At 47.7% G+C, this 25,580-nt stretch overlaps 1 protein-coding gene across 5 annotated transcripts in view; it reads left to right on the forward strand.

Annotated features, from left to right (window-relative positions):
• Positions 1 to 25,580, forward strand: part of MYO9A (myosin IXA) — a 211,353-nt gene that overhangs the window by 183,125 nt on the left and 2,648 nt on the right. Inside the window, exons 24-43 of one of the 5 annotated variants that reach the window (XM_014959797.1) lie at positions 102 to 412; positions 1,842 to 3,494; positions 5,144 to 5,225; positions 5,794 to 6,006; positions 10,896 to 11,008; positions 11,427 to 11,584; positions 12,061 to 12,284; positions 12,709 to 12,825; positions 13,520 to 13,708; positions 14,688 to 14,735; positions 15,449 to 15,560; positions 16,574 to 16,635; positions 18,849 to 19,041; positions 19,602 to 19,730; positions 20,137 to 20,242; positions 20,657 to 20,788; positions 21,903 to 22,026; positions 22,830 to 22,883; positions 25,017 to 25,222; positions 25,422 to 25,564. In XM_014959797.1, coding sequence (XP_014815283.1) covers positions 102 to 412; positions 1,842 to 3,494; positions 5,144 to 5,225; positions 5,794 to 6,006; positions 10,896 to 11,008; positions 11,427 to 11,584; positions 12,061 to 12,284; positions 12,709 to 12,825; positions 13,520 to 13,708; positions 14,688 to 14,735; positions 15,449 to 15,560; positions 16,574 to 16,635; positions 18,849 to 19,041; positions 19,602 to 19,730; positions 20,137 to 20,242; positions 20,657 to 20,788; positions 21,903 to 22,026; positions 22,830 to 22,883; positions 25,017 to 25,222; positions 25,422 to 25,564 — 4,369 coding nt within the window. The remainder of the gene's footprint in view (positions 1 to 101; positions 413 to 1,841; positions 3,495 to 5,143; positions 5,226 to 5,793; positions 6,007 to 10,895; positions 11,009 to 11,426; positions 11,585 to 12,060; positions 12,285 to 12,708; positions 12,826 to 13,519; positions 13,709 to 14,687; positions 14,736 to 15,448; positions 15,561 to 16,573; positions 16,636 to 18,848; positions 19,042 to 19,601; positions 19,731 to 20,136; positions 20,243 to 20,656; positions 20,789 to 21,902; positions 22,027 to 22,829; positions 22,884 to 25,016; positions 25,223 to 25,421; positions 25,565 to 25,580) is intronic. The other 4 variants (XM_014959798.1, XM_014959799.1, XM_014959800.1 and 1 more) reach the window with 4 other exon arrangements.

Genomic DNA, 25,580 nt, shown 5'->3' on the forward strand with positions numbered 1-25,580 from the left:
CTGTGATTCTGTGAGACAGAGTTGGAGAGGTTCCATGAAGGCAGGTTCTGCCCCATCCCCGTGCAACACCCGTCATAAGGAATTGCCTGCTGTGTTTGCAGAGATTTTGGCGCGGTTACCGGAGCCGAAAGCAAGGCGAACCATCCCCGGACCCTCTCGTCCTCGACAAAGCCGCCGTCGTCCTCCAGACCCACTGGCGTGGCTTCGTGGAGAGGCGGAGGTTCCTGCAGATGCAGTTCGCGGCCCATCTCATCCAGAGCTGCTGGCGGGAGCACGCCAAGCGCCGGCACGAGGCGGCCACCAGCATCCAGGCCGCCTGGCGAGGGCACCGCGCCAAGCAGTCCTACGCGGCCAGCAGGAGCCAAGTCGTCTGCTTGCAAGCGGCCTGCAGGGGATATTTAGCACGACAAAGGTAACGCCATCAGCAAAAAACCAAAAACGTTTTCTGATTATTCCCATCCGGAGGGAGGTGGCGGATGGGGGTTCAGGCACCGCTTGGACTGTGGTGACTTGCGGAGGGTGGCAAATTCATGATGCGTTCCATATTTTTTTGGAGCACAAGTCTTATGAGGAGAGGCTGAGGGAGCTGGGGTTATTCAGCCTGGAGAAGAGGAGGCTGAGGGGAGACCTTCTTGCTCTCTACAACTCCCTGAAAGGAGGGTGTAGAGAGATGGGGGTCGGTCTCTTCTCCCAAGTCACAGGCAACAGGACGAGAGGAAATGGCCTCAAGTTACACCAGGGGAGGTTCAGGCTGGATATTAGGAAAAATTTTTTCCCTGAAAGGGTTCTCAGGCATTGGAATGGGCTGCCCAGGGAGGTGGTTGAGGCCCCATCCCTGGAGGTGTTCAAAAGCCGGGTTGATGTAGTGCTGGGAGGTCTGGTTTAGTGATGATGCTCCTTGTTTGTTGTGTGGGTGTCTATTTTTGTCAGTCAGGTTGACGGTTGGACAAGATGATCTTTGAGGTCCCTTCCAACCTAGAAGATTCTGTGATTCTGTGATTCTGTGTCCCTTTGTAGGATCCCTGACCCCGTCCCGACCTGCCCTGATCCTTCGTTTGTCCCTGCTTTCTAACAAAGGAGTTTATTTAGCTGCACATCCCACTCCAAGCATAAGCAGAGCCTATTTCAGGTTGGGGCACGTAGGCAGTGGAAAGCTGAGGCCATAAATACTCACGAGGGTTTTTTTTTTCCCCCTTGGCAGCAGCACCAGTTTAAGTAGCCTATTTTTAACTCAGATTGCCTCGCCAATCTAGTTGCTGTGCTGTCTCACAGGGACAGGGGATACTGGAGCCAGCTGCTGCAGAGGGGAGAGGGCTTCCAGCCATGCCTTGGCTTGCTGGCCACAGGGCAGGTCTTGGTTCGTTCTCCGGAAGTGCTGCCTGCAAGGTGTGGAGCACTTTGACGTAGGGTGGAAGACCTGGGAGCTGCAAAGAGCTCTTGGCATGGGGTACGAGTCCCTGCTGGCTGTACCAGAGGCAGCCTGGGCAGGATGGTGAAGATGGAGAAGCCAAGGGGATGCCATGGGTTAAGCTCTTCTGGGTCCATCAGCTTACAAACAAGCTAGACAAGGGATGGAGGCTGGAGCTGCTGGCATCGGCACGAGGGGAGCTTTCAGGTGCGTTGGGGCAGTCCTTGGGTAGGAGAGATGGCATAAGAGGAGAAAGTTGGAAACTGAGCGTGCACTCACGTTGTCTTGCACCAGATGTGCAAGGAGCATTGCTTGAGATGCCGATGGTGGTGAGGTGATGATGGTGGGGTGATGAGATGCTACCAGTGCAGTGCCTTGAAGGGACGTGAGTGGGCACAGGGGTACAATATGCTGTTTTTCTGCTTTCTTGCAGGTTTAGAGCTTTGAAAGAGCAGCGATTAAAAGAGATGCAGCTGGAGAATGGCCTGTCAGTTAGAGAAGAGGATGGACTGGAGGCAGATGATGCTTTGGAAATCAAGGGCTCTGACCCATCTAAGTGGGAGGATGGCTCATTTGAAGAGCGAGTGAGAGCTATAGAGGAACATAAATTGCTGATGGAGAATAATCGGGTGAATCACACGGACCCACTGGATACATCTGCGAATTTATTGTACAAAAGACATGAGAGAGCCAGTAGCCAGAGCGGGATGGACACTGAAGAGGAGGTCGTTGTGAGGGAGAGACCCAAGTCGCTGGAGGATCTCAACCAGAAAAAAGTGGTTCGTGCAAAAAGAGAAAGCCGGAGGATGCGTGAACTGGAACAGGCAAAATTTAGCTTGGAGCTGCTCAAGGTCCGGTCCACCGGTGGGCTGTCACCTTCAGAAGAGCGGCGGTGGTCCACCGAGATTGTATCTGAAGCACTTCATTCCCCTCAGGGAACCCCAGAGAGCGAAAGCTCTCAAGGGAGCTTTGAGATGCTAAGCTGTGAAGATACCCCAAGTAATAAACTGGTTTCCTTAGTTTTAGATGAGCAAGATACACAATCGTTTTCCACTGACTCTTTGCCTAGCAGTCCCCAGGCTCATCTGCAGGAGAAGTCTTTCTGTGCAGCAGATGTGAACCGCAATTTACCCAGTTGCAGAAGGACGCCTTCAGACGTGGAGCTACCCGATAACCTCACCGGGAAGGAGCGTGTGGTCTGTGACCCCCAGAATGTTACACACAAGGCACATCCAAGAGAAACTTTCCTTTCCAGCAACCTACCTACTTTCTACGTTCCACCACAAGACAACGTGAAGGTGAAGCTGATGGAGAATAACCTGAGGAACAAAGCGGTGGAAAGAGAGGAGAGGACAGTTACGTTCTCTGAGGTCAAGAAGGACTCTGAGCCAGACCAGGGCAGAGCCTTGGGAGGGGAGGCAGAGGAGAAGTCCTCTGCCAAGAGGGAGGAACATGGGACAGCAACTGTGACACAGGCTCATTCTCCAGACTCTGTCATCCAGAGACTGGAAAAGCTCAATGTAGAGAAGGAGGAACGGCAAAAGCAACTTCAGCTGCAGAATGAGAGGGAGATGATGGAGCAAATCCGTCAGCAGAAGGAAATTTTGGAGAGACAACGCAAAGCCTTTGAGCAGCAAGGGAGAGTGGAGGCTTTGCAGAGGGCTGAGCAGAGCAGAATGAAGGACCCCTCCCCCAAACCAACCAAAAAACCAGACAGTCGACCTCAGTCGGTCCTCATCCTGCACCCCCAGAGCAGAGGGGAGCACGGCCCCACCACAGGTGTGACTCCAACATCATCGGTGGACATTAAAGGTCTCACCGTTGGGACCAGGGGAAGCTCTCCAGCCCACAGTGCCCCCAGAGACAGGCCTGTCAGCATGTTCATGGAGCGAAGAGAAGGTCAATCGGGATCGGCGCTGGAGCCCCGGGGCCATTCCAGACCAGCTCTAGACCCCAGGGACCTCCCGGGCAGCCACTTCTCAAGGACAGAGCGTCTCCGACAACCCCGAATGCCCAACCAGACCACCGAGGAGGCGAGGGCAAGCTCTATGTTCTTCACGCCAAAAGACAATCCCTTTGGCCTCCAGTGAGTAAAAAGATGGTGGGCTTTCTCCGTAGGCTTTCTCCATGGGCTTTCTCCGTAGGCTTTCTCCCTAGGCTTTCTCCGTAGGCTTTCTCCGTAGGCTTTCTCCATGGGCTTTCTCCATAGGCTTTTTCATAGGCTTTTTGTTCTGCTAGAGACCATTTTATACAAATGGCCCAGAGCATTGTTTCTGGAGACTGTACAAAACCCTTAGTGAAATGAAGATGGGTTTCTTGATCTTCTAGCAACGAGTGGGCAGAGATTAAAGGAAAAAGGAAAAAGGAAATACCATTTCTCGGTCTCTTGTGTGATGGGCATTATGTAAGCCAGGGGAGATAATCACAGACGAATTCTTGAAGGGGAAGTGAATTAATAGAGTTGACACTGTTTTCATTTACCCCAGCAGAACAAGGATAGGAGCTTATTTCTCAAGTTAAAAGACGAAGTAAAAATTCTTAGGATTTTTGGGTGGTGAGAGTAGATAAGGCAGAAAATTTCAGGATTTTTCTTGCTTACCTTAGAATTAACACAGCCTGCAAAGTCATTCAGGTGGTCTTACCATTGCAGGTTATAAACCAGCAATTGTCTGGAGAGAGTTTGGGGTCTGAACGCACTTTTGACAGCGTATAGCTCACATATATAATGACACGTGTGTCTGTATGTATAATTCCACTGCTTAGCAGTCCTTCAGCTCCGTCGCATTGCTGAAGTGATGGGCTGCTCCAGCACAGGGTCTGGAGACGGCAGCAGGATCTTGGGACAACTTGTTTGCTTCCACTCTGTCGTGTTGCTTAAGCTGCCTTGCCTAATTTTGGAGTGGTTTGGGCCATTTAGCTCAAAAAGGACATGAACACACCCCACACACCCCAAATCCTGCTGCACCTTTTCCAAGGCAAAAGCTACCAGTGAACGTTTGCTGATGATAACTCAAGGTACCTCCAAGTGGAGGAGTCTTGTGGTTTATGTGCCGGGAGGAGGTTCCTGTTTAATTTGTGCAGGTTCTTTAGGTCCAGACACACATGATGGAAAAAAAGGAACAGTCAATTAAAAAATAGCCCTTTTCCCCCCGATAGAGCCAGTGGCCCCCAGGTGAGTGTGGTGAGAGTTTTATTCAGAAGTAGTGGTAGAAAGACTGAGCTGAGCAAAAAGCAATTTTAAATGGGCATATTTTTTAATGCTAAGTTAGATGCAAAGCGGGGGTGCTCTCCTTCTGAACCAGTTCATATGAAAATCTGTGGGAGGTCCTGGAGAATTGATTTGGAAGTGTGTATTTGAGAATATTCTTCCCCCCAGAAAATTTTTTTTCCATTTCTTTTCCTGGTTCATGCACAGAACAAGCCACAGGAAAAAAAATACATTAAAAATTCCCGTATTTTGCTTCTTATTCTGCAACAGAACAATCACATTTGAGAATCCTGAAGTGAAAAGGTACCTGCCCTATCCACCATGATGGCAGGGAGAGCTTTGTATCTTCTCGTCCTTTGGTGTTAACTCAAATCCTGAAGAATTCAAAGCGATTCCAAAACCCCATGACCTCAAACTTGCAATTTGGCCTTGATTGCTTGCGCGTTTGTATGCTCCTGTGAGCCGGGCTGGTGTGGTGGGAAGGCTTTTAGGAGAAGATGAAACAACTCTGTTCCGTTGTGTTTCAGCAGAGAAGCAAATCATCAATGCCTTTCCAAGGGTGACCAAGCTAGGAAGCCATTTAAGATGCCGGGGTCTGGCAGAGGAGAGGTAAGTTGTGGCTTGCTTATTTTCTCTTTTTATTGGGAAGGAGGGGAAAAAAACCCCACCTTATTCTGCCAGTTTGCCCTCAAAAGCTTCAAAGAAGTGAAGAAGGGCTGCTAGACATAGAGAAGGGGGATATCATGGTACAGCAACCTTCACAAGCTTCTCTTAAGAATAAAAAGCCCCCATAACATTAATTCATAGCAGCTCTGGATAAAAAAGATCTCGTGGTCCTGATGGCAAACACTGTCCAATGCAGTCTTGTCTTGGTTTGGTTTAACGTACGTTTGAGTAACATCCATGATTGTCCATTTTCACCGTGCTGTCTTGGTTTTTGTTTCTCCTGGTCCTTTTTTTTCTTTTTTTTTTTTTTTTTGCACTAGATATAATATTGTGTCCCCTCCGTGGGATGCAACGTCACTCAGAGTTGTTTTAAGGCTGTACTCCAGCCTATGTATGTACTTGAGCCTACTATGATGCCAAACATGGGTAGAATCTCCTTTTTTTTTTTTTTTTCTTATTTTAAAAACCTTTTTTGTTTTGTTTTGTTTTGTTTTATCATTTGGTCAAGCAGGTTCCCAGACCGACCCATAAAAAGAAAGCCCGCATGGCGCGGACGCGCTCCGATTTCTTGACTAGAGGTACTTTTGCTGATGGGGAGGGGGACACGGAGGAAGATGATTACGATGGCAATTTTGAGTTCCTTCTCTCCTCTGAGCAACCTCCTCATCCCGAGGCGGTGCCTGCGGCCCGGCTGGGGCAGGCCTGTTACAGTGACTCCGAAATGGTAATTTTGGACAAGGTGGTGGGGCAAAATGCAAGAAGGGAGCGAGTGGAGCTGCGGGGGCCTGTCTTTGCTAACCTTAGCTGCACTGATCCCTCCACTGCTTCTCCTCCCGCTTCCAAGGATGCTGTAGATGGGTAAACTCAGCGAACACAGCAGAAACAGATGTGAAATGGGGAAATAATTTGTATTTCTTGCCTGTGGAGGTGTATCTGGCTTGATTTGGTATCAGCTATGGTTTCCGTAGCTTTCCTGGAGCATTGCAACTTGTATTGCACAGCCACCTATTTTATTTTTGGTTTAAAACCTCAATATCAAAGTCCCCATAGGATCCTTTTGCTCTGAAAACGATCTATATACATCCGTAGAAAAGATCAAAGCCAATATTGTCCAAAAAACAACTGATGGCAAAGAAAACGATGTAAATATTTCACCTCTTCCTACTTTTGATTTTGTATCCTTGGCCACAGTACCTGGTGATTATTCAGTCCTCAGTTATCAAAGCAATGCTGGCAGACGGCGCCTTAGAGAAAGCAAAAACATTTCGGTCGGGCAACAAAAATACAGTGAGAGTGAAATAGTGAGTTTTGAAAGAAAAAACCACTGTCCTTAGTGGCTTTTTCAAGCACAGTGAGCGGTGTCCACGGGCTGCAGCACTGTGAGCTGCCTGAGCCTGTGCTGCAGAGCATCTGCTTCTCAGGCCTAATCTCCCGCCTGGATAAGCTGCTTTTGGAAAATCACAAACCCAGAGGTTTCAGGAGTGGAAGAGGCCAACGGCTTCCAGCCCACTCATGTTTTTTTCCCTGACGTGGTGGAGATATTCCCATAGAGGTGTGGGTAAACACCAGGAATTGTCTCCTGCCATAAGAGCTCAGGTGGAGCACTACGTAGAGCTGCCTTGCTCCTCTGCTCCAGCTGCGGTCCTGAATGTGGAACTGAGTATAAAACTGAACAAAAGTGTGAAAAACAAAGTCAGCAGTTTTATTTTGTGCTATGGTGTTGCCGTGGGTCCGGCAAACATTTCGTGCAATCCTAAAATTGGCTTTTCCAGGGAAATCAGATGGCCAAGGAGGGTTTTTCGTGACTTTTCTGTTAGCAGCTTTTATTACAGAGGATAGATTTTTCCCAGGATAATTTCCTCACAGGAAGAGGCAGAGATTTACAAATTCTGTGAATTTTTAAGGTTGCTTTTGATAAATTTCCAGGGAGTTTGTGCCAGGAATACTCAAAACCTGATTGAAAGACGCAGGTCTATGAACTGAGCTCTCCTGGCTGTGTCTTGCGTGTCTCCCTGCTTGTAGATCAGGAAAGGGAGAATTTTATGAAGTAAAACATGGGATTTTATGTCACCTGGTGAAAGCCCCAGCAAAGACCGTGCCGTACCTGGGGTGCTGTGCTGTGTTCCTGGAGGCTACCCTCTTACAAAGTGTTAGGGTTTTTTTAGCTGTAGAAATCTTTCCTGCTGGGATGCGAAAGGCACTTGGCAATTTCCATCCTTGGGAAGGGACTCAGCTCATCCCACTCTTCAGAGATGCTCCTTTGGACTCTACTCACCTGGTTTAACAGCTCTCACCGCATGCGAGTAGCAGTAGGTGCCAACTGTCTCTTGTCTCTCCTGTGTCCCTCTTCTCCTCTGCTCTCCAACTGGTGATCAGCACTTTCACCCCTTGTGTGGTTGAGTTCTGCTTTCTAGCAAATGCTACCCATCACGTCGTGTGCTCAGTGATACCCTACGTCTGTGTGTCCTGACAACATGTACAGTGTTTCCATCTGTATTCTGTATTGCAGGTTTGGGACCAGCCCTTTGGCTTGTGGCTTTTCTGGGTCAGGATCGCCACAAGTAGCAGAATTTAGGGACTCCTTATTCATGTCTATTAGCAGAGCCCAGTTGGGTGTTGCAGGTGATGGAGCAGCGTATGATAGAGCAGAACTGGTGCACCTTGGTTTGGGTACAAGGTCAATTAGGTTGATGTCTGTGTAGACACATTTGTTGTGTCTTGTGATGTTCACATGAAGACGAGTCAGGTGGCCGCCTGGCGCAGGCTGGTTCTGTGCTCGTGAATGGCTTATTCACACAGCTCCTGCCCCCAGCTACAACTTGCCAAAAAAGCCTCTTTTAATGTGCTGCTCAGCGGCTGGGGGCTGCTGGATGGACCAAAGAGACATCACGTGTGACCTTGTGAAGTTGAGCATGTGATGACTCACCAGCCCCACTGCCTGTTTTGCCCATTGATTTCTTGACCATCAAGCCAACGATTGTGTAGCACCAGCTGGTTAAGTAGAGCCCCACCAGAAACTGCTGCTCCTGGCATCCTAGAGCAGCAAAGACCAAGAGCATCTTCAGCCAGAGCTCAAACCCTGGGTGCACCAGTATGTAAGGTGGCTGCTGAAGGTACAGTTGACTCCAAAGTGGCTTTAACGCTAAAGGGCTTCCTGACAAAACCAGCCTTCAAAGGTTGCTTGAGTTTTTTGGCTAGTGAATAGCCCAGGATTAACCTGCCTTGTGGTGAGGCAACCGGGAGGAATAGCTCCTGGCTGTGGTCAACATGCCTTCTGTTTTGCACCTAAGCCTGGAGAACTTTCCTGCAGCAGATAAATAGAAAGCCTTGGTCAGAGAAACCACACCACATATACCTTCTGACTACATTCTCCTTCGGCAGAGGCTCTTAGACAGAGGGACCTGGAAAGCAAAGCAGTCATTTTTCTCCAGCCTACATACTAAAGCCATGAATTGACAAACATCAGTCCAAGTATCTGTCACCTCCTGATCCCAAGCGTGCCTGAAGAGCCAGCAATGAAAGAAGATCTCCTGTCCTAAGCCTTTCAGAGGGAGCATTGCGCTTTAGGAAACTCTTCGATGCAGCACGTAGCACCACTGCCTGCTGGGACAAATAATCTCACTTGGCCACAGTAACCTCTTGCCAGTGCAGGAGTGTGAAATGCAAGTTGTTCTTTCAGAGGAAAAATATTTGATCCCCTCTTCATCCAAGGGACAACTCCAGACCCCCTGGCTATTGCCATTTGCTGTCGTGATGATGATTTATTGTGTTCCCTGGCCAGGGATTTTCTGGTGCAGAGACTTGTCTTGGCATCTGAGGAGGTTTTCCATCCAGCCAAAGACTTTCTCCATCAGAACTTCTTGGAGGAGCCCCTCAAACAGAAGGATCTCGCTCCAAAAATGCTTTTTTTGTCCTTACGTTCAAAACCTGGAGAGGTTGCTGTGATAGCAGAGGAAACGTTGAAGCACAGTAGGTCAAGAGTTGGGGCAGAGCAGAGATGGGTGGTGGTAGCAATGGTAGAAAAATCCTTCTTCCAGTTCTGTGTAAAAAGTGCATTACAGTTGTTTTTGACTCAGTTTTCTGCGTGAGCCAGGGGTTTCACTTGCTTTGCTCTACTCCAGAAGCTGTACGCTAGTTCTGCTTGTGCAGTAGACATGATATATATTTCAAAAATAAATTGTACGTGGTGTCCTATAGAGCAACCTCCACATTGCTCCAGCGATGCCCTTAGCCTGCCTGCCACCATCAGCACCTACCCATGTGCTTGAAATGGCTTTGAAAAAGAAAAAAGGGAGTAAATACCCCCACAAAATACATTTAAAAAAAAAAACAAAACCCAAAGCACAGAAAGTGATTGAAAGGTTGAAATTACTCAGGAACAAAACTGTATCATGGGGAGGAAATATTTTAATAAGTCATTGTTAAAAGCAAGTAGCAAGTTTGGGCTGGATGGAAATTGCTTTTATGGGTTTTGAGGTGTTTTTTTTTCCCCAGTGTCCATCCACAGTTGATGTGTGATCATCACCCAACTGTGAGAGCAACAGAAGGAGAAACGCGTGGATGGTTCAGGCAGTTTCTTACTGTCTCAGTGGCAGCTTTGCCTTATGTGCTGCCATCTCCTGGATGGCAGAGAAGTTAGTCCAGGGGTGAAAAATAATACAATAAATATGGTATATGTGGCTCCCCAACAGCCCATATGGTATATAATTTTATTTGCAATGTTTTTAATAGAAGAAAAGGAAATGCTTAAAACCACAGTTTTAAACAACTAAACAGTTGAGACGTTTAGGTGATGGGAAAGCTACCAGAGATATTTGACCATCTTCTTTTGAATCCTTAGATACAGCCCTGCTTTCTTCATGCTGAAAGTGTCTCCTCCAGGAGTCAAACTCTGAAATCACACTTGCAATTGGAAAAAAAGAACAAAATTGCTTTTTTTTTTTTTAATATAACAAGACTATTTCTGAACTTTTTCATGGAATCCCGTTAGGTTGAATCATTGCAAATTCATTTCACCCTTAAAAGTGATCCCAAGGCATTTTAAATAATGAAGAAAGTGGAGATCCTTTGTATTAAAGCTGCACAATCTCATATTTCTGAAGGTTTCATTTTGACATGTCCTTGGCAAAAAGACATTGGTCATCTTCTCTGTAAAGTATTCAACAAGAGTTGGAGGAAGAAGCTCTGCTGGGACGGATCCATGTGGTTGAAGATGCCTTTGGTGCCAGGAACACCCCAAATCACTTTGTCGTGGCTCTTCTGGGTTGGAGAGCTGGGTAGCCCAGCCCAAGATGGTGGACCAGTGATGTGGGCTGAGTCATGAGGACCCGTTGCTTGGTGCACACTGATTCACATCACTGGTTGCTCAAGGAGAAAGAAGGTTGGACCTTACATGGAGTTGGAGCAAGGAAAATCCCTTTCTTTTTTTTAGGAGTAGTTAAAATATTTCTCTAATTGCAGCTAGCTTGACAGGACTGTAGGGTTTCACCTGCAGGCAGATAGAAATAAAGACGTAACAGATGAAATGTCTAATTGTTGTTAGGAAAAAAATAATCAGCTGGCATCCCTAGACCTGTCTTGTTTTTAAATGCTTGTTGCTTGGAATCGTTACAGACAGTGCAGCGACTCGCCTCTGGGGAAGGGCCAACGAAACTGCACAAAACCATGTCTCAGGGGGAGATCGGGAAGCTGGTGGCCACGCAGAAGAGCCTGGCTCCAGATGGGAGGTAGGAAACGTGGTGGGAGATTGGAGACAAGTCCTTCCCATGTCCTTCTTGCTCTCCATCACCTTGCTGAACCACCCCAGCTCCTTTGGAGCTCCACCAGCCAAAGCCATCACATGAGTTACTCATCCCACCTTTCCTATATGACCATGGACATGCCAATCAGAAGAGGCATCCTGCTCCTATCCCGATAAAGTTTTGCAATATGGGATAGACGTCCCATCCCAAACCACCCAATTGCATGTGTGAAACTTGAGTTTCTTGTCTTTCCTGAGGACACGCAGCCTGGTTTCTCTGGTAGAAGTTGTGTGGGTTTAACTCCTCCTCAAACACCATGAAGGTCTGGGAGATGAGCGATAGTTTTGGGGAGAAGGACATTTTCCTGGTTAAACTGATTCCTTTTTCCACAACTTATTTCCAGGCCTCAGCGAGCCAAGATGAGGTTCTGGGTGAAGGGAAAGCAGGGGGAGAAGAAGACCCCACGGGAGAAGCTTGCTACCCAGTCGGAGCTGCTGGAGCTGTATGCAGAGCAAGAAGCCCCTGGCAGGGAGGTGATTTCTGGCTTGCAGCTTGGTGAAGGTAAGTGGTGGGGTGGCATGGTGTCCATGTTGTAAGGAGCAGAGAAGTTGTGTTCCCTCTCATGGTAAAGGGTTAGTGTAAATCTGGCTTTATTCTACAACCAAGCGCAGCCCAATATATAGGAGCCTGGGTAAAGACAGAGAACACAAATGGGGTGTCTGTGCTGGTTCCCATCTCTTGGATTTGTGGATGGCGTCAACCTGAAAATGTGGCAAGTGGGTTAGAGGGTGGGATCCAAAAGGGTGGGCTCAAGGAATGCTGTGTCGCTAATCCTCCCAGCAGCTGTCTGGACAGATGTTTACCCTTTTGATGGAAGAAATAACCAAAGGAGAAATTACTTTCAATCTTCCTATGAGCACCATGTAGTGCTTTTCTCCTCCGCAGGTTTATTGTGATCCCACCTCCTTGTTTTAGTGGCAGAATTATTTTTCAGCTGCTCTTCAATCTCTTTCCCTATTTTTAATTACCACCTGTAGAGTTGGGCCCTCACCACCTGACCCCCCCCCGGAGCCCTGAGCTGTCCGGTATCTACCGGCGGGAGTTTAAGGAGAACAAGGAACCCTCTCCCAAAGTGAAACGCAAGCGCAGCGTCAAGATCAGCAACGTGGCTCTGGAACCCGTGCAGTGGCAGAATGACTCTCTCCAGATCATAACCAGCGCCAGTGACTTGAAGAGCATGGATGAGTTTCTCCTGAAAAAGGTAACTCCTGTCCTCTCTGCTCCAGCTAAATCATCAGAGAGCTCGAGGAGCAGACAGAGGTGTCAGAGCCAAAATTATCCCGGGGGCAGCAGTAACAATACTAATAATTAATCTAAGGGTGGACAACATGCACCAGGGCAGGCTTGGAAGAAGAGGTGGACGTGCAATATGTGTCATTCTGCACAAGCACAGCAGCTTCAGTGCTTCCATTGCTTTGAGAAGCACCAGAAATGGGTGATCTAGGAGGGCAGGAGTGGGGGAAATGCTCGTGTTTCTAGTTTGCATGCAAGAGAAACCACCTTGTAATCATTATTAACATCACGTGCCCAAGGTGGAGCAGCTGCTCGTTAGTGCTGCTTAATCTCACGCCGTGCCCTGCCACAGCAGAAGTGGTGTGAGTGCATAAACCCCTTTGGTTTCCCAGATGAATGAACTGGACAATGAGGACAGCAAGAAGGACACGCTGGTAGATGTCGTGTTCAAGAAAGCACTGAAGGAATTCAGACAAAACATCTTCAGCTTTTACTCCTCAGCTTTGGCGGTAAGTGACTGGATCACGGGTGAGAACTTCCACCTCCAGGAGAAACGAGGTGCTCTGGGTCCTCCTGGTGGTGGAGATGTTGCCGAGCCTTCCATTCCTGGTCTGCTTATCTCAAAGGGTGGATGCTCTTCCTTTGTATTCAGTCCCATGAGCTGTAAATTCAACCTAACTCTTCCTCATTACCTAGCTCTCAATATACATTGAGCAGAGATCTCTGATCTCCTCGTTACAGCTTGCTCCCCATCAAATGGGAGATGACAGGAAGGCAATAAACTTTTATTTGCCACCCAAAGTGCCTGGAAACCTTTGTGTTACATTTGCGAGTGGTGGAGACATCTGAGCAACATGGACCTCTGCTCTTCTGCTGCTTCTGAATCTGAGCAATGATTGATATGGCTTCTGATCACAGTGATCAAAAAAAGCTATTTTATTGCCCAGATTGTACAAAAAGTTTCCTCTCAGACTTGAGCTGGCACTTAACGTCCTCCTGCTCTGTGCACAGAGAAGCCACCCTACCAAAGGTCACAAAAAACCTCTCTATTAGATGATCCTTTTTTCCTTCTTTTAATCGTACCTTCCTTTAACCACCCCGAGCAGTTGGAAGCCAATCAGGCTGAAATAATTGTCTGGAGCAGAATAGACAGTCTGAGATGTATAAAAATCCCTTTTCTTTTTGCTTCTGTTTCCTTAAAAGATGGATGATGGAAAAAGCATCCGCTATAAGGACCTCTACGCCTTATTCGAGCAGATTCTGGAGAAGACCATGAGGCTTGAGCAGAGGGATTGGAGTGAGTCTCCAGTCAAAGTCTGGGTCAATACCTTCAAAGTCTTCCTGGATGAATACATGATAGAGTACAAACCGCTGGACTACACCGCAGTGAAGGTAGTTGGCAGTTTTCTTAAGCCCCTTGAAGATTTGGGAACTGTCTTTCCATGGGGCTGTGGTTTCCATGGACACATGGGAACCTCTGTTGTATTCTCTGCTTTAAGCTGAGGTGGACAACATGAGCCAGCACACAGGGCATGATTCCTTGGTTGGGTTTCACTGGGCTCAGCAAACCCCACTTCACATCTGGACTGAGCTGGGCCTTGGCTGATGCCAATGTGTAGATGTTGTCTCCATGGCAAAGCTGCAGCCATCTGCGGATGGTTGGAAAGGCAGCTTATCATGCTTCTTTTTTAGTTTTTGGGTTGGGTTTTTTTTCAAACTTTGAGGGAAAGTGAAAGAAATACCAGGTTTGCTAATCTCTTGATCTATTTCCGAGTGACCACATACTTCTCACCATCAGCTGTGTTGCAGGAGAAGGGGACATGGGCAGTGGCTGTCCTCAGAATCTACAATTTTTAGAGCAGTCAGAGCTTGCAGTGTCCCTTTCAAAAACCTCATCTCCTTGCTTTCTGCTTCATATTATCTGTGAGGACAGCCACGTGGTCTCAGGCTGGGCTGGGGAGATGGTGTTTGTTGTATAAGTATCCCATATTTTGGCGTTTCTGCTCTGAGTCCTCCCCAAGCTCCTCTCCAGGCAGGTTTTCTTCAGAGCAGGCTGAGCATCAGCTCCAGCTGCAGTGCTGTGCCACGTTCTCCTTGAGTGTCTTGCATGAGATTGGAGATCTTTAGGTCACTGATGCTGGACTTGGAGCTAGACCAGCAGCTAATCTCAACTCTGAGATGAATAAGGGGACCGTTGTCCAGATTTCTGAATATGGGGTGATCCATAGGAGAGTTTTCTGGAGCTCCTGGAGCTGCAGGTGGACTGGAGGATGGGGCTGGAAAGCAGTGGGCAACGTTAGATATGAGCCCTCTGTAGGCTTTACCTGGGGAAGTTGCCCATAAATACGCTTAAATCTTTTTCTAATACCAGGTGCCAAAAACGGAACGAAAAAAGAGAAGAAAAAAGGAAGCGGATGTGGTGAGTTGAGCAATCTGTACCTGCACATTAAAAAATTAATGTCCTTGTGGCCAGAATGACGAGCAGTAAGAGACCTGCTCATGACATGTCCTATGCTGAGATCTGAACATCACACCATAATGAGCGTCCAGCCATGTTAGAACGTGCTAGAAAGGCCGTGCTAGAACGATGCACAAAGTGGATTTGGTTTGCTTGACCAAGGATCACTGTAGGTTGTTCTCTGAAAACACATCCCACATCAGCCAAGGCAGTAAACATAATGTCAAGAGTTATTACAGAAGAACCGAGAGAGAAACAGAGTTCTGAGTTTCTGCATAAACTTAAGAGTATGTGTTTTACATCTCTAATATCAGAGATGTAGGAGATTATGTCTCCGTTTTTCCTAGAGGATACGATAGTACTAGGCAGCATGCAGGTGCAGAGCAAAACAGGGCCACGAATGCACAGAAGACCTTCTTAACATGGAGAACTTGACCAGCCAACCTCAGTCAAACACAGTTTCTAACCTGCTTGCATGATGGTTCAGTTCCCATACAGGCTGGATGTCTGTTTGGGTTGCCTATGGTGTTATTGGGCTGAAAAGAAAACAAAAGTAGCAAATAAAAGCAAATAACAGCTAAAAGTTGGAGGGGCTGACTGTGCTAATCTCCCCGTTTTGCAGCAGACCAAGCGCCCATCTCCTTTTTCTCACCACCCAACCTTTGTCATCGCAGGTGGAAGAGCACAATGGTCACATTTTTAAGGCGACCCAGTACAGCATCCCCACCTACTGTGAATATTGTTCCTCCTTGATCTGGATAATGGACAGAGCTTCTGTTTGTAAATGTAAGCACGCTCTCTTTGGTCTTTTTTCATGTGCATCTATCACATTGATGAGGTTTTGGATCTTGAAAGGTGTTTCCTGCAACCCCACTCTCAGATAATTTGAGTTTCTTCACATTGCAAGAGCTTTTGGGACAGATCCTAAGGTTTTCTAAAAGTCAACTAAGTCCATCCCAGCAGTCCTTCCAGTCATAGAATCATAGAATTGCCCAGGCCGGAAGGGACCTCCAAAGGCCATCTAGTCCGACCTCCCCACAGTCAGCAGGGACACCCCCAACTAGACCAGGTTGCCCAGGGCCTTGTCGAGCCTCACCTTGAATATCTCCAGGGAAGGGGCCTCAACCTAACAGTACACTTAGTTTTTGTGCCTGGGAGCTTTGCGTTAGATGTCTTGTCCCATAAGGTCATCTCATATGGTCAAACCATATTTGAGTGTCGCAGTAAGAAGGATGGTAGAGTTGGGTATGGCAAATGTACCCTAGGGCTTCAGCCTTTTGGGTGCCTGTGGGTCTCATGACTATGGCCAATTCATTTGTCTTAGCCTATTTGACCTCCAGGTCAACGTGAATTTTGGGGGAGATCAGGAAAATGGAGGAAGGGTTGATCCATCGCTTTGGGTTTTCCAATATTTTTTTGATGAGGTTGAAAGTATCAACTTTCAATCTTCAGGCTGATGTCCAATGCAGCACAAATGAGGTGCTATTTTGAGCCTCTTTAAGGGTATCCATTTCTGATAGCTCAGTGACTCACAGATTATTTTCCAACTTGATCTATCAGGGGTTTTTTAATGTTTCAGGGACTTAAATATGCAACCTTTAAAATTAAAGACTTCATTTTTGTTGTTGTTGTTTGAGTGGATCTAATATAGACTTGCCCCCGGAAACGGGAAATTCAAAGTGCTTTTGACCTGCTAGTCCTGAGAGAAGCTACTTAATTCATATTAACTAATATTAATTAATATTTTTCCAGTGACCTCACTTTTTTGTATTATTAAATACTATTTTTCTTCATTGCAGTATGTAAATATGCTTGTCACAAGAAGTGCTGTCTTAAAACCACAACCAAGTGCTCCAAAAAGGTAAATGTCTCTCATTCCTTTTCTTTCATTAAATACCTTTCTGGTGGCTTGTATAAAAAAATGTTTGCAGACACAAAACTTGATCTAATGCTGGTAATAACCCTCCTTCGAGCAGGAGCCTGGGCCAGAGATCCCTGGAAATCTCTCCAACCAGGGCTTTGGTGTTTGCGTGTATTTTGGGAGTGACGTGACGATGCATCGCTATTTATCTGCCCAGTCATGGAGCAGATGTTGCAGTGATGTTTCCTGCCTTGTAACTACACTGAATAATAGAAAGGTGCCTTGTTTTAGGCTTTTAAGGACTTATTCTTGGAAATACAAGTTATTCTTAACCCGGCTGGTCCCTGCTGAGGGGGACCAGCGACACCACAGCGGAGCGAGGAAGGGTGGGTGGAGGATGCCCAAGCACCCACCACCCTCCTTAGAGGGGAATTAAACATTGTTTGCTGGGTTGAAGGCTGTGGTGGAATAAATGCAGCAGGTCACCCAGGCTAATGATGAATCATCAAGATTTGGTGGTTTTTCTTTTAAATAGTTTTATTTCATGCCCTGAAGAATGTTAATGCAGCCAGAATAACAATGTGTGCAAAGCTTTATCAGCTCCCTGGGACGCTTCTCAAGGAAGAACAGCCTTCATAATATACAGCCTCCCTAAAGCTGCATGATTACATTTTTCCAAGAAGATGTATATATTCAGATTATTCAGATTATTATTAAAGATGTATATATTTGAATATATTTGTATTTTCAATATATATAGTATTTTTGCTGCACTCTTTCCCTTTCTGGCAGTATTTCTGCAAGAGCTGGGAATGCCTCATATGAGTTTCTGCTCTAAAATCTGGGAAGATCAATGAGATCTCTGATTAATTTTTTTCAGAGAAGCTCAGAGATGCTTGGAGCCTTCTTGTTTCTTGGGGTTTCTCTGCACAAGGAAGTTTTTGTGCTGTACCCAAGGAAGTGAGTCCACCATGTCCCCACAGTAGCTTTCCACTTGGGCAGTTGAGGTCCTTCTCTAGGAAGGCACTGCCTTCTCTGTGCTTGGTGGGTTAATGTTTTTAGGGTTATTTTCAGGGTTGGAGAGCCACAAACCATCTATTATGCTTCAAGAAAGAGGTCTTTATTTTCTGGCAACGGTTGATTTTGTAACTTTTAGCTCTGTCCCAGACTGAGTCTGTTTCTCCAGCTCTACGGTGAACTTGAACAAACACCAAGCTCGTCTCTCATGGTGGCCATAGACTTGCTTTCACCTCATGCTTCATCCTCATCTCAGAGCTACTTGAGTAAAGTAGCACATGAGTTTTGTGGCATCACATTTGCTGATGGTTTAAGCAGCCAAGCAGCCTGGTTGAGCAGCAGGTGATGAACTGGTAGCTGAGACCAGGTGATCCTGAGGTGGTTTTTTCCCCTAGAGCATGAAACAGCATGGACATCTTCCCCATGTCATCTCATAAAGTTGACAACGCTGATGAAAGGATGACCTTGAATGGGAAAAACAAAGATGCAGGAGTGGTTATAAGGGGGCTGTGACCTGGGTCATGGTCACCACTGTCTTGCTGATGACGTGTGCCATCTCACATTCCTTTTGCTGGGGCCAAGCATTTGTGTCAAAATTTTATTGGGTCTTTTGACTTTTCCCACCTGGAACCTTCCTTGCAGGAGTACTTTGTTCACGTTTGAATTTGCCAGATATCAAATCTCCAGTGAGCATTTGCAACCAGGAAAAGGGTCTTTCCTGACAGATGTAGATGGGGTTTTCCATGCTTTTGTTTTGGCATCATGTTTGTTCCCAGATGTTTTGGAATTTCCAATGCTGCGAGTTGATCTAAGTACCCGAGACTCAGATTTACCTGTTCTGCTTTGTGCATCCTCTTTGGGGAGAGAAGTCATCCCTGGAGATGGTGCCAGAGGGGCAGGAGGTGGAGGAAGACCCTGCCCAGCTGTGTTGGCTCTGCCAGCCTGAGAATATAACCACAGTGGGGTGGTTAAAGAAAGAAAATCCAAACTTTGTGACTTCAGGTGCCTGTCCAGAGACTGATTTAGCGTTGCAAGACGTATGTTGCTGGGGGTCCTGTCCTCCTCCATTGGACTGACTTGCACATCACCTGCATCAGCTGAAGAAGTCTGAATAGCAGTGGCATCCAAGTGCTGCACCAGCATTGCTTCCTAAAAGGATTTTAAAACTTTTCTTTTTTTAATCTTTTCCTCTTCAGTATGACCCCGAGCTCTCATCTCGGCAGTTCGGCGTGGAGCTCTCCCGGTTGACCAGCGAGGAGCGAGCGGTGCCGCTGCTGGTGGAGAAGCTCATCAACTACATCGAAATGCACGGGCTGTACACAGAAGGCATTTACAGAAAATCAGGGTCCACCAACAAGATCAAGGAGCTGCGGCAAGGGCTCGATACAGGTAAAGGGTGGGGAAAAATCCCCCACATGGAGAGAAAAATCTCCGCAACAGCAAGGTTGGATGTAAGGAAGGGGGGACGCTTCATCGGGGTGAAATAAGAGAGCGGTTCCTGCCTTTCCTGTCCACGGGCTGTGCAAGTGATGCTTTCACATCTCCAACTAAAACTTGAGTCACCAACTCGTGCTTTTTTGGGTACAGTATATGAAATAAGTCATTCTAATTGAGGGAAAATGCTGCCTTACTTAACCATAGCAATTAAGTGCCAGCAAGAAAAATCCTGGTCCTGCCTAAGGTTACTCACCCTGGAAAATGCATTTCTCTCTAATTTTAACACATGGAACTGAAATCAAGTGCTGTATTTCTTGCTTTTAATCACAGTGTGGTTTTTGGGTAGCACATGAACATTTTCTAACATAGAGGAGTAGCTTATCATAGAAGGATTGGGTTGGAAGGGACCTTTAAAGGTCATCTAGTCCAGCCCCCTGGCTTCACTAACAGCTTCATGTTGATTGTTCCCTCTTGTTTTTCTTTCTTTTTCCTCAATCTGCTGCCAAACCCAGACATCGAGAGTGTCAATTTAGACGACTACAACATCCACGTCATTGCCAGTGTGTTCAAGCAGTGGCTCCGTGATCTGCCCAACCCTCTCATGACCTTCGAGCTCTACGAGGAGTTTCTGCGGGCGATGGGTAAGGAGCCCTCTTTGCTATCCTGTTCCCCTGGCAGAGGGAAGCAGTGGCCACTTCTAGTGCTGAACTTTTTATTTACTCTTTGGGCCCAAACCAGTTGCTTGGTGCTGAACCAGAATTGGTATTTACTCTTTGGGCCCAAACCAGTTGCTTTTGCTAAATTTTATTTAGCTGGTTTCAAAGTCTGAGTTTTTGTCTATAAGGGATTTTTATGCAAAGCCATGAGCAGTTTGATCTTGTCTTTGGTGGCACGCATTTGCATCATGGTTCATCAGATTTCAGCCCAAACCATTAGCCAGAAGAACCATCTTTTAAGTAGTAAAAGTAAATAAGCATTAAGAAGGTATCATTTTAAACGGGAGGAAGAAGTAGAAGCCTCCCCTAAACACTGGTGCTTTCTCCACAGGCCTCCAGGAGAGGAAGGAGACAGTGCGGGGAGTATATTCAGTCATAGACCAGCTCTCCCGCACCCATCTCAGCACCTTGGAGCGTCTCATCTTCCACCTGGTGAGGTACGTTGGGCCAGGGCAGCTTTGGGCAAGGGAAGAGCTTTCAGGTCCATCTTGTCTCCCAGGAGGTCACCCCAGAACTCTGTCTCCAAATACTGCTTGTATTGATGAGTAACCTCCGCAGTGCTCTGGTGGCTCATGGTGCCTGTGGGTCCGTGGTGCCTCTCGCCACTGCAGGGACAGGTTTTTTGGGTGGAAAATGCCAATTGTTTGCCTGCCTTGGGAACACCTGAGATGTCTTCAGGTTTGGCTTTCTCCATCAAGCAGAGCAAAGACAAGGGCAGAGCAGCGTGCTTGCTGCAGAACATGATTACACTCTACAAGTGTCACCTCCTCTATTCATCCATGACCACGTGGAAGAGGTGCAGTGGAGGTGCCTTCACCTCTGACTTCTCTCTTAATCCTTATTTCTTTTAGGATTGCCCTCCAAGAAGAGACCAATCGCATGTCAGCTAATGCCTTGGCCATTGTCTTTGCTCCCTGTATCCTCCGCTGCCCCGACACCACGGACCCGCTGCAGAGCGTTCAGGACATCAGTAAAACAACCACGTAAGACCGTGGTGCTGGGTGATCCAGCTCCATAACCATTGCCATGTCACCACTCACATCCTGATAACCCTTAGTATGGTCAAATGGACCAAGAATAGAGAGCTTTAGCATGGAAATTGTAAATACATATTAAATACATCTTCATGAAGATACTTCATATTCTCTCAATCCCCAAGAGGTTGTTAAATGGGGATTTCTAAGTGGAGAATCCACAAGAGGAGATCAACTTGCATTCCTGCCTGGCACATCTTGGCAGGAAAAGATGGAGCTTGTGCCGATGTGGTTTTGTAGTTGATAGCATTTATGGCAAGGAGATCTTTATTCTTAATTTTGTCTTTTTTATTGGAGGAGGTGAGCTGGTTTGGTCTGCAGCGATATTAATACTGCGTACTTAGATTTCCTTAAGGTATTTGACATAATTGCAAAGGTTTTACAGAGAAAAAGTGAAGCACTTGCCTAAATTCAGTCTGGCTTGTATTAAATCGATTTAAAAATAGATAATGGAGACAATGATGATAATGGAAACCATCCAGTGGAGGACTGGGCTTCTGAAGGAGGTGGGTTTACCTCCTGTAGGTATTAAAATTGTTGAAGACCAGAACATGCTTGGAGACCCAGCTGGCAGGAGCATCATTCTTCAACAGGATTTCTTTGTAGCTTCTCCCTTAGACTTTAGCTGTAGCACATGCTGTAATTTTATTAGGCAGAAAGGACTATTTTTTTCCCCAAACACATTCCAGACAGCATTCAACAGTCAGCTCAGCTGAACAATCTTGCTGCAGCATTACTGCGTGCGAGTGAGTTGGAAGCAACCTGCCTTCCCCAGGTTTGTATTTCCTTGATCCCTCTTCCAAGAGGGGAAAATTTCTCCAGCGGGATCCTTGGAGGTCTTTAATTTCTCTAGTCCGAGTTCCTCCGAGTTCCTCCATCCATCCATAGCCCGTTACCACTATTTATAGGGGAATTTCCACTACTCTTTGGTTTCCAGCTGGATCTTTCTCCCTCTGTGCCTTTCCATCAGGGCAGATAGATCTTCAGGCAAGACAGAGGCAGCTCAGATCAGATCATTTCCTCCTCCCATTTTGTCTTCTTTTGGGTTTTTTTCCCCCATTAGTTGCGTAGAATTAATCGTCATCGAGCAGATGAACAAATACAAGGCTCGTCTCAAGGACATCAACAGCCTGGAGTTTGCAGAGAACAAAGCCAAGAGCCGCCTCTCCTTGATCCGCAGATCGATGGTGAGATGCCAAAGCCATCTGTGTCCCTTCCTGTCCTCTCCTTGCCCCTGAAGCAACCCTACCTTATCTTCTCCTGCTTATCCCAGCCTCCCAAACCCCTCGTGACCTCCCACACCATCTCCCCCAGGACAGGGACCCTCAGGCCCATGGTGGCGCCTCACTTTTGCAGGGACTCATACCAAAGCACGAGGAGGTGGAAACAGTCTGTGGAAACGTGGTCACTCCAACTCAGATGCTCCCGATCAACGTCTCCACCTTCATTTGAGCTTGTTTGGTCCTAGGTTGAGTCAAGCCTTTCATTGACCGGCTTGACGTCGCCCCATGGGAGACATGGACCATCCTTTTTTGTGCTTAGTCGCATTATCTGAACCCAAAATGAGCTCCCCCAAGGCTCTCCCTGCTCCCTCGCTGCCTTTTTGGGAGCCTCAAACCCATCTCATTGAGCTTCCATGCTTCCCGGGGAGCCGGCGGGCTGCGGCTGCACGCTGCGCTTGGCTTGTTGCGCTGCGGGAGAGGGACCAGGCTTGGGCCAAGGAGCTGAGCGGCCCCTCTGCTTGGACCTGCCCACGGTGGTCCTCAGGGACACGTTGCCTCTGCTTTTTTTGGGGGATGAAATCCAAGCAGGGGCTGCCCAAGGTTGTGGGGCTGATGCTGCAGAGCTGCTCTGCTCATTCCAGTTTAAAAAAAAAAAAAACAAGAAAAAAAAACCAAAAAGAAAAATGAACAGCAACGGGCTTTTTGGAGGGGCGGCGGCATGTGCACTCTAACCTTCTGCTTTCCTTTTCATCTCCTCTCTAATCCAGAAACCCGTACTAATTGCAGTTAGATTTATGAGCATAACCCGCAGTTCAATCCCGGTATGTATTAACTGCAACGCGCCCCGTGCCAGCCAACGCGTCCCTCCGTTGTGTGTCACCGCCGCTCATTCCAGCCCCATCCCACCGGCCATTGTCCGTGACGTTGCCCGTCTCGTCCCCGAGCAGGTGCCACTCCTCAGGGACACTCTTTCTCCTGCAGGTCCCCCAGGTGGCAGGAGTCTGGGGCGGCCGGCGCTTGGCCATCCCTGCACGCAGCTCCTCAAAAAAATGCTCTCCACCCCTTTTCCCTTTCCTGCTTTTTTTTTTTTCTCTGTTTTATTTTCTTTTTCCATCCTGTGCTTCCCTCTTCTTTGCTTTGCTTGACTCATCCCTTTCCTTCCCACCCCAGTTCCTGCTCGCTCAGGGTGCCTTTCAGCATCAAGTTGCTTTTGCAGTGCTGCTGTATCTTGAGATGGTGGATAAAACCCCCAGCTCCGGATGCCTCAGAGACCACGAGGCATCCAAAGGTCTCCTCCACCTTCTTGGAGGAGGACCACCACCACCACCTTGAATGCAAGGTCAAGTTTGAACTGGGAGGGGTCCAGCAACCCCTGTATTTCCCAACTCCATCCCAGCTCGAGTTTGTGTTCCCAGTGAGACCACAGCGGGCAACAAAAGTGCCTGCAGGTTTTTAGAGATGCTTATGGGGCTGTTTTTTTCCTACCACGTTTGGCCCATGATGCTTCTCCCCCATCCTTCAGTATCCATAAGGGTCAGAAGGCGGAGAAGAGCACCTGCTCCTTTGATGCTCTTTCACAAGCACACCATTGGCAGGGGCTTAAGTCCACGAGCCGGTGGGATCTTTGGGATCTCAGGGGTTTTGGCTAATAGGATTCAGGTGGCCGCGCTTCAGCTCAGGAGCCCACGTGAGGTGTCGTCAGAGGAACACCGGAGAATGGGAATGGCTTTAATGCCAAAGAAGGGTGTCTCAGATGTGACATTAAAAGATGAAAGGGGCAAAATGGAGCAAATCTCACTTTAAAATGAAAAAAGGGAGGCTCCTTTACCCTGCAAACCTGCTCTGGGCATGTGGTTTGTCAGGAGGTCGGGCATTGGAATAGGCTGCCCAGGGAGGTGGTTGAGTCACCATCCCTGGCTGTGTTTAAGAACTGTTTAGATGTGGTGTTGGGGGATATGGTGTAGGGGAGAACTTTAGAGTAGGGTAGATGGTTGGACTCGATGATCCTGAGGGTCTCTTCCAGCCTAGATGATTCTGTGAAGACCCAGGGGATGCCCCAGCTGCAGGGTTTAAATAGTTGCAATGAGCTCCTCAACCACAAGGAGATGCTGGGTGGTGGTTGTTAGGAAGAGGGCACCAAGTGATGGGCAGGACTCAGGCTGGTCGACATCTCCTGAGTCCTGGTTGGTTCAGGATCTTGAATACAGAAGAAGAGATGTGTCTGGTTATGATAGCGGTTCAGATAAATGCTTTTTAATGTCCATGGTGTCCCTCATTCCCCAGAATCCATCTTTTTCTTCTACTCTGTGAAGCAGATCCATAGGGTTTGTCCTCAAAGGTTTAAAGCATGTAGTGGGCCACTGGAGATGGTCTTGGTTTATGGATCTCATGTACATGAGATCAGAGCATGGGCAATGGGATTAGGTGTGAGTTACCATTTGCCAAAGGAGTCGGTGGAGACCCTGGTGATGCTCTGCAAATACCAAGGGTGGGTGAGGGAAGGATGTGAGATGTGGTCTAATGATAAAGCAGGAGCCAGGTGCCCTGAAATCAAAGCCCTGGTGTTGCTCCCACCCAAAGCCAATACGGCCACCTGGCAGGTCAAGCTTCCTGTCGCACAGGCTGTGGGCTTTGCAGACACCCATCCTGCCACCAGCTGGGACTGCTTGGAAATCCAAGTTGCACTTGGATCATCAGCTGGTAGCTGGTCGATCCTCACCACCTCCACCCTCACCTCCTTCATCCTCACTCCCTCCAATGCGTTGATTCCTTCTGCTACCTCTCCCAGCCTGGGGTGAGATTTTGGAGGGTCCTGGGTGCAACCACTGGCGGCACACTAAGGACCAATGGCCAGGACCATCATCTTCGCTTCTTGGGAGACCTGTGTGATTGGCACCTGAGATGTTTACAAAATCACCTTGGCTGGTGGTGGTGACACCGTTGTCTTTCTTCAGGGCAAGGGACGTGTGCGACGTGGCGCCTACCCCAGCCCAACGTCTCCTGTTGCCGTGCGCTTGCCCTCGGTGACAGATGTCCCTGAGGAGACCACCATGAGCAGTGAGGAAGCCATGGAGATGGAGGTGACGGAGCAGCAGCAAGTGGCCATGCAGCAAGAGGAAAAGGTGCTGACTGAGCAGATCGAGAGCCTGCAGAAGGAAAAGTGAGTCTGGCCGAGGGCTTAAGTCATGTCCCTGATGGGTTACCTGTGGATGTTGCTTGACATCATATGGTTGATGTTCTACTCACAGGGTGACCTGGAGGACTCCTTCCCTCCATGATCTCTTGGTGTATGTGCATCCCTTTCTTCTTCCCACCTTTTTGGTCTTGTTGGGTCAATGGGACTGGGTTGGTTTTGGCAGGGAGGAGCTGACGTTCGAGATGCTGACACTGGAGCCCCGCGCCTCCGATGATGAAACCCTCGAGTCTGAAGCCTCCATCGGCACCGCCGACAGCTCTGAAAATTTGAACTTTGACTCTGAAGGAGCCATCTCCGATCGTTCGGGTAAATCCAGGCATTC

The sequence above is a fragment of the Calidris pugnax genome, unplaced genomic scaffold, assembly GCF_001431845.1.
Source record: "Calidris pugnax isolate Ruff unplaced genomic scaffold, ASM143184v1 scaffold491, whole genome shotgun sequence".
NCBI lineage: Eukaryota > Metazoa > Chordata > Aves > Charadriiformes > Scolopacidae > Calidris > Calidris pugnax.